The sequence below is a fragment of the Artemia franciscana genome, chromosome 13 (assembly GCF_032884065.1).
Source record: "Artemia franciscana chromosome 13, ASM3288406v1, whole genome shotgun sequence".
NCBI lineage: Eukaryota > Metazoa > Arthropoda > Branchiopoda > Anostraca > Artemiidae > Artemia > Artemia franciscana.
The window spans coordinates 45,970,692-45,979,360 of NC_088875.1; the positions used below are offsets into that span (position 1 = coordinate 45,970,692).

Consider the following 8,669-nt stretch of genomic DNA (forward strand, 5'->3'; position numbering starts at 1 on the left):
ATCAAAACTAAAGATACCAAAATAAAAAATATTAAAATGAAACATTTTTACCCCTTGGTCCCACCATAGGTCTGTTGATACTGAAACTGCAATCTCCTCAGATTTTTCTTGTGGTAGTCTGATTTTTCTGTGGTAGCCAGTGGTTTTCTTGTGGATGTTTCTATGTTAGTCTTCAACTAAGCAGTTGAGTCTGATAATGCCTTTAATCCGTAAAAACTCAATCATTAACAATATACTGATTCTCGAAGACAACTATACATTTAGAAGGAAGCTAAACTTTTTAAACTGATTTGTGGCATACATTTTAACTTATTTTTTGCTGTTTTTTTTTTCACCCACGTTTCTTTTTTTAAATTTGGCGCTGGCTACTTTACGCCTTTAATCCGTAAAAACTCATTCATTAACAATATATTGATTCTTGAAGACAACTATACCTTTAGAAGGAAGCTAAACTTTTTAAACTGATTTATGGCATACGTTTTTAACTTTTTTTTTGCTGATTTTTTCACTCACATTTCTTTTTTTTAAACTTGGTGCCGGCTACTGCCTGCCTAACTGCATATAGAGGTCCACTGGTTATGTAAGTCTTCACTTAAAACGGTCAAATTTCATTTCCTCTTGTTATTGGCACTTTAAATCCCTTTCGAAAAAAAAGATGTCGCTGATGTTGTATTGCTTCTGTTTTGCAGGTCGATTTTAGAGGAATTAGGAATGGTGTCTGCATTTACTGCTGTCCTGCATGTCCCAAATATAAGACAAGTGGATGAAATTGTCAATGTCCTTGAAAACAGTGACGTATTTAGTAGTGAAGACATCAAGCAAATAAGGAAAGAAATTGGTCAAAGAAGGTAACTTCTATTTTATATTGTCAGTAGTGTTGGCCGGTGCCGATAAATGACTGGTAGATCGAGTCGCAGCTTTCAGGGAAAGGTTTTTTTATGGGGTGAAAGGTTGTTAATGGGACTCAGAATTTTGAATTAAAGGACAAATTATTTTTTCTCTGCTCCTCATAAAATAGTTGAACGATACGGCAATTAAAAAATAATTTATCGAATTTATCAAAAAGATAAAAAAAAATAAAAGATCGAAAAAAGACCGATTGAGAAAAGCTCTGGATCTGAGGTAATTCTTTTTTCTTTATTCTATCTTGCTTCTATACATGATTTCCAAAACGTCACTGTTTAAATTGTAGAATCGGGCTCTTCGAACGTTGACCGGAGATGTATCTACTGGGCATCGAGATAAAATTAAACAAAATCAAATAATATTCAGGGACTCGAAGAGGTAGAGCACTTGAGGTTTTTTAATGGCTTGAAATCTCCACGTCTTCTTGAAGACGTTATATATATATATATATATATATATATATATATATATATATATATATATATATATATATATATATATATATATATATATATATATATATATATGGCAAAATTTTTATTGAATTGCTTAATTTTTAAGTTCTGTTACTGAACGACATAATTCTTTGGACAAGTTTGATGAAAGAAGTAGCCAAAGAAGTGGGATATTTATTTTACAAAAGTGGTACTAAGATAAAAAATGTACAAACAAATAAACCGTATTGCTCCAAGCGGCTTCCCTAATCTCAGATTAACTTAGATTTTGTTTAACAGGTTTTTGATCAACTATTCTTTAAATTCTTGAATTAAATTTCAAAATTCTTGTTTAGAGTTTTAGCTGTTTAGGACGTAGCTGCTTAATCCTTGGTTTGTTTTTCTGTTAAAATTTTCTGACTTTTTTACGTTATTAACGTCATTTTGTCTTTGTTTTCTTTTTTTGTACAGATTTTGACAATAACTAAATAATACAGCAAATTGACAAATAAAATCAAATTTAGACAAAGAACAACTAGCAATTTTTTTGGAGCAAATTTACAATTAAAGAATTTGGCATAATTGAAATCAGCATAAACATTAGATTTTGCTGGTACATACATAGTAGTCAAAATTTAGTTTTTTAGAGTTTTGACATCTATTGAGGAGAGTCACAGTTTAATTTATAGTTTGTTACTACGAATTGAAGTCTCTGTTAAATATAAAAGAGGCAGTTTGATTAAATTTGTACTTCAATGTATATGAAAATCTTTCAGGGTCAAAAACATAAGAAAGTAAAAAATATCGAGCATTTTGTCCCCGCATAATTCATACTATTGAACTATACAGCCGCTATTGACGGTGCATTTTTTAATTTTCCATAATACTGTCTTCTACTATTAGAAAAAAAAGAAGATCGAAATAAACAGTCCAAGTGGCTTACCAAGGACCTTAGATTAGCTTAATTTTTGTCTAACGGGTTTTTGAGAATGTTTTGCCTAAATTCTCAAATTAGATCTTCAAAACCTCGTACCTTTATTGTTTAAACAATGAAAATTATTCAAAACAGTAAAGTGTATTTCGTAAATTCTACTGAGTTTACCTAGTAAGCAAACGGTTATGCACAGCCAAATCGTGGCTTGTAGGCTGCATGCAGCTCTTTGAAAGAAGGAGTGTGGCTCTCGAAAAAAAATGAAAAAACAATATAAATTGATTGGAATAGAATTTTTTTCATTCAATGAAAATAAATGAAATATAATGGAAACATACCATCATAATTTCTTGAGTAAAAAATAAGAGCTATTCTAAATGAGAATGGCAAAAAAAGTGGAGCGAATAGAACTTCAACAGGAACACAGTCTTGAAAATGAGTTTTGGAAACTGATGCCATAATCTAAGCACCCAGTTTAAGAAAAGCTGCTTGGCCATTACTGTGCATATTCGGCTATAAAAACTCTAGAAAATCTTTGAAATAGAATTCATTTTCATTAAAATGAAAATAAAGGAAATAATTTTTGCCATCATATTTAATGGCATTATCATAATGCCTTGAGACAAAAATTAAAGTTGTTCTAAATAACATTTGCAAAAGCAATGGAATTATGAGAACCTGAAGAGGAGCAAAGCCTAAAAACGTATCAAAAATAAGAACAATCCGCAAATGTCTTTGGAAACTAGTGCCAAATTCAAAGTGCCAAAATTTAAGAAAAGCTCCTTCGACATAACTTGTTGTGAATTCTTTTTTTCAACAATGAAGTTTGCAAAATCAGTGCACCGTTCAAAACTTATAAATGAGCATTTTGTAGAATTAGTTCTTATCGTACTCGTATTGTATTATCGAACTAATACGATATAGTATCGTATTAGTTTATATTGTGCTAACGAACTATGAACCTTATTTGAGTAAATTCATGAAACAATTCAGTATCATTTTATTTATTTCGTTGATTTTTTCCCTATCGTTGTTTGTGGGCCTTTGCAAGCTTTGTTTCGCATGCAAGGCATCTACTTTCCTCCTAATATAAATTTGTCCCTCTGAAAAAACACCCCCTTCCCCACAAGCCGTGTCATCATTTTGAATTTTAGCTGAATGCAGTAATTTTTCCCAAATCAAGTACCGGACATAATAAAATCAAGTTAGATAATGAAAATTAAGGTTGCAAAGGTATGTCACTAAACAAGAATAGCGAAAAAAAATGTCAAATATAATAAATAAAATGAAATTAGATTGTTTATGAACTGTTGCTAAAACTATAGGGATGAAAGAATTTACTGGGTTGAACTTATGTGCAACAAAACAGGTACATAACATTACACTTCATTCAAATGTATATTAAAACAAAATAAAATTAGTAAAATAGAATGAAATTTGGTAAGAACTATTGTCAGAATGGGGAGGGGGTTGAAGTCACGTCATAGGTAATGAAACAGCTAGAAAATATTACGTTTCAGTAAAACAAATGAAAAAATAAATGAAATGAAATGAAACACAAATTTTTGAGAACTATTATTAGAATTTGCGCATAAAACTACGCACTTGGTTAAACTTGTGCGCAACCAAATGGGTATAAAACCGCACCATCTCATTCCAGTGCAAAATAAAGGATAATAGAATAAATGAAATGAAATTTTCAATAAAAAAAATTAAATTCTCAAGAACTATAATTAGAAGTAGGGGATTTAAACCACGTGTCGTGTAACGTGTATGCATACATACTGGTATATAAGATTAAATTTTTATTTTAAGGCATAATAAAATAGAATAGAATTGTGGAGGGTTTTTGTTGAAATTATTGGGATGAAAACACGCAGTGACTCAACTTTGTGTTCCGCCAATCAGGTAGGTAAATTCGGCTTCATTTAAAATCGTAAAAAAAAAATATTGAAAAAATTAATAAAACATTAGTAAAAAAAAAAATAGTCAAAAATTTATAAAAAAAAAATAGGGAAAATAAAGTCGAATTTCTTATGAACTAATTTTATTTACTAATATCAATAAAGGACTCTTCTCTTTCCCCTTTTTATATTTGTACTAATTGTGCATTATTATGTATTATTACATAATTGTACTAATTATGTACTAATAAATATCAATAAAGGTCTCTTCTCTTTCCCTTTTTATTTTTCACTTACTAAAACATTTTTTGGTCTATTCTACCATTTGATTCTTAATCCTTCTTTTCCTCATGTTCCTCGTACAGCTTTATTCAAATCTTGAAAATTACCTCCTAATTAAGTGCTCGATTCCAGGTTGTGTGTGGGGATCAAGAAGCTTCTAGCCTTTTCATATTTGTACTAATTATGTATTATTATGTATTATTACATAAGTGTACCAATTATGTACAAATATTAATAAAAGTCTCTTCTCTTTCCCCTTTTTATTTTTCACTTACTTAAACATTTTTTGGTCTATTCTACTATTTGATTCTTAATCCTTCTTTTCTTCATGTTCCTCGTACAGCTTTTTTCAAATCTTGAAAATTACCTCCTAATCAACTGCTCGATTCTAGGTTGTGTGTCGGTATTAAGAAGCTACTAGCCCTCCTAGATCTTGTCGGTCAGGCTGAACCAAAAGACCGACCCAGAAAATTTATTAACATACTTGAAGAGCAGGACATCCTGGAGATGGCCCAGGGATGAGAGGAAACTAGACTGTTGAATCTATGGTTACTGCTACCCTCTGTTTTTAATATGACTTTTTATCCTTTATTGCAATTGTCTTTAATATGTGTAGTGTCATATTCCAGAATTGGTTTAATCGGTTTCTTTTTTCTTTTTTTTTGGTCTAACGCAGATAATTTAAATAGTCATAAATAATATGCGGAAGAAGAAGTTATTTCATTTTAAATAAGTTAAAATATATTCAAATTTATTTTTAATTTTAAGTGGACATTTAAATTTATTTTTAATTTTTTCTGCTTTCAAGGTTTTTACAGCTTAGAACAGCAAAATTTTTTGCTATTAATCATTTATTTATTTATTTAATTGCTATTAACTAATTATTTTACGCTGAATTTCCCTTTTGCTGCAATTTTTCAAAAATGTTATTATGTCTTTTACTTTTGCGAACTAAGTCATATTAGACAGTCAACTTTTAAAAAAACATTAAACGCAAAATCAAAGTGATGAGAACATTCCAGCTCTATTTTCCCATTCAAGATGAAAAAAAGGTTAACTAAAATCGCATATTTTTGTTGTTTTTTGCATAGTTTAAAGTAAATTCAGTCTATTCAATAGGTCCGATGTCCGACATCTGTTCTACTAACCTAGATAGACCTCACTCGATCTTGACTATCATCATCGTGTCCAAAGGCCTATCTGCCTCCTCCCAATACTGAAATGTTATGGGCCTATGAATCCTCCAGGGGCTCCGGAGAAAAATCTCTATCCGAAGAAATTTTCAAAGGGGTATTTTGATTCATAAAACATATATTGAGCTTTTATTGTAGGAATACGGCAATTCTTGTTAAGATAGAATTGTTAAACTTTCTAAGTTATAAAATAAAAAAATTTCTTTCTAATAAATCGACAGTTTTCTAGAAACTTGTGTTTTACGTATGATTGACAGCAAAATTCTCTTGTTTTGTTTTTTTAATGTCCTTGAAAAAGAGTGTCCTTGCATAAACAGTTAGGTCTTGTTTATTTTAAACAAAATTTTACCAGTTAGAAACAAAAATTTTCAAAATTTGATCCGAAATAGAAATAAACGGAACTTCAAATTTCACAAATAAACAAACTTAAGAGAAATAAACGAAATAAGTAAAAGATAAATAAATAAAACAAATTTCAACAATGTTAGCTCAACCACTCTCTAGCACTTTAATTACTGTGTATAGATAGATATTTATTGCAATAAAAGTCTGATCGGGTAATGCCAATAAAATACTTACACACATGATAATAATACATAAGGATAACAATAACACGCATAATATAGTAATAATGACACTTAACACACCATATATAATTATACACAGAATAATAATAAAGTCTCAACACCCTTGATCTACTCACATTATTTGTCAAAAAAATTCCATTTTATCAAAAATTGGTAATACCCACACGGCCAAACTTACCCAACCTAGCACACTTATCAAAATTTCTACTAAAACAATTTCAATTTTGGCTGTAAGCTTACTTTTTGGATTTTGTTGCTAAAAATTAAATTAAAAAAAATAAAGAGTATTGTTTTTCAAATCATTAGTATTTTTAGTATTGGTAGCAGCATTAGTGCAAAAAGTTTTAAAATATAATGAAAATAAAGCATGCTAAGTTAGATATAACAAAATGAGTAAAAAACAAAATGATATTAAAACAGACTGTTAATTTTATATTACATTTTTCCATTTGATTTAAAACGTAGGCTATTTACATTCTTTAGTTTTAACTGTCTCTATTTGTTGGTGTATTCTCTATGCAAAGTCAAATTTTCCGAAAATTTACCAAAATTAGGGAATTATAAGAGTTAATCAAAAGTTTTGAAATAACAAAACTAGATTTAAACTCCTGTATTTTCCATTTATGACTTGTTTTTACTTTGCTGTTTTTCTTGTTATATTGGATATCTCATCTTTTATCCTCTTTTTATCTTTATTGCTATAGATTGAAGTTAAAATATATTTATTGTTGTAATACAATGTAGTTCAATAGTAATATAATAAACAGTGGTATTCCAAATGGGTTTTAGTGGCGATGTAGTGGATAACATGTGCCCTATTTTATACTACATGCGGAGAAAATTTTGCTGAAATTTGCATGACTCTCTGCAAAAATTAGTTATTAATTTCCCCGCTTGGATTGTGATGGAAATAGGACATGGTTGAATGGAATATTGAATATGGCAGAATACCGATGGAATATGGTAAAAGTTATAAGACCGAGTTAAACACCAATAGATAAAAGGGTACTTGTAAGTTACTCAGAACACACTCAAGAATTTTCTCTGTAGATCTGTAAGAACCGTTTTCATATTTCATAGCCACAAGACTTATTTAGTTTGACAGAATGCATTGGACTTATATAACTTGGGCTATATATTTGCACATTAGGGGGGGGGGCTTGGGGTAAAGTATTTGGACAGCGTGAAGTTAGAAAACAATTCTTGCTTCATAATATGCAGAATAATTGTAGCTAACACATTTTGTATCCAGACCCTCCAAACTCTAACCTCCTCCCAAATATGCAAATATACAGCCCAGATCATAAAGGTCCAATGCATTCTGTCTCTTGTCTTTGTGGCTATGAAACGGGTTTCTCAGATCTTACATTCAGATCAAAATTCTTGAGTGTGTTATGAATAACTAACAAGTATCGATAATAGTTTAACATTAGATAACAAAATTATACTAATATATCTAGTTAGTGTTATATAGTGTCATAGGGAACACACCACCTCCATCCCACTCCGTTTAAAGCTGTTTGATGTGGTAAGCTTTCGCAAAATATCCTAGAGCTATAGGCAAGGCCGTTTCCAGGGGGGTAGGGAGTTTGAACCCTCCCCCACCCATAATTTTGTCCGACCCGTAAAAACGTAACAAAAACGAATATAAACAATTTTTTTGCGTTTTTTGAAATTGTTTTACCCCCCCCCCCCACACCGAAAAAAAAAATCCTGGATACGGCCCTGCCTAGAGCTTCAGTATATTTTGGTATTTTTCTTATCAAAAACCAAAATTTTATGTAAGTGTTGTCCCTTATGCAATTACATTCCCAAATTAATTCGTTTATGTCACGCTTAAAAGCCGTGTTTTACATTTTGTTGTCATAAAAACCGTATCTAACACTTCAGATATAATTATCAATCTGTTTGTTCTAAGCTGCGCTCAAAGGGAGGAACAGCAGGCCAGGGTCTGTTGAATCACACTTTCATCCTTCTGGTCCACTTTTTCGTGCTTACTTCTCTTTGGGTAGAGCTTTGTAAACAATTTTCACAATTATTTCGTAAGTGTGAAAATATTATAGACGGCTTTTAGGCGTTACAGGGAGCGATTTATCGCTTATTCAGTCAGTATGTATGCAGAGCAGGGGGGGGGGGCTTTTTACGAAACCTTATACCTCCTCATTCATAAAATGTCCTAATCCATATTTTTCAGATAAATTTTCTACTTTCCCTATTTTGTTGAATTTGGCCCTCTCTCCACCTAAACGTCTTTTTCCCAAATTTTGCGTACGTGCCTGTTGTCATTTGTTTGTTATTGTAATTAGTCGTTGCTAAGTTTTGGTATTTTTTGCTCTAAGCTGCCATACAATGCCTATGTTAATTTGATATTTGTCAGATTTTGTCAATCGGATCTAAAAATAAAATAGCTGAAATAAAACCTACCCTTGTAA

The 8,669-nt window shown here is 30.8% G+C and overlaps 1 protein-coding gene across 1 annotated transcript in view; it reads left to right on the forward strand.

Annotated features, from left to right (window-relative positions):
* Positions 1-8,669, forward strand: part of LOC136034996 (vesicle-fusing ATPase 1-like) — a 267,443-nt gene extending 258,774 nt beyond the window's left edge. The window contains exons 13-14 of the mRNA XM_065716566.1: positions 690-848; positions 4,850-8,669. Coding sequence (XP_065572638.1) covers positions 690-848; positions 4,850-4,979 — 289 coding nt within the window. The 3' untranslated portion in view covers positions 4,980-8,669. The remainder of the gene's footprint in view (positions 1-689; positions 849-4,849) is intronic.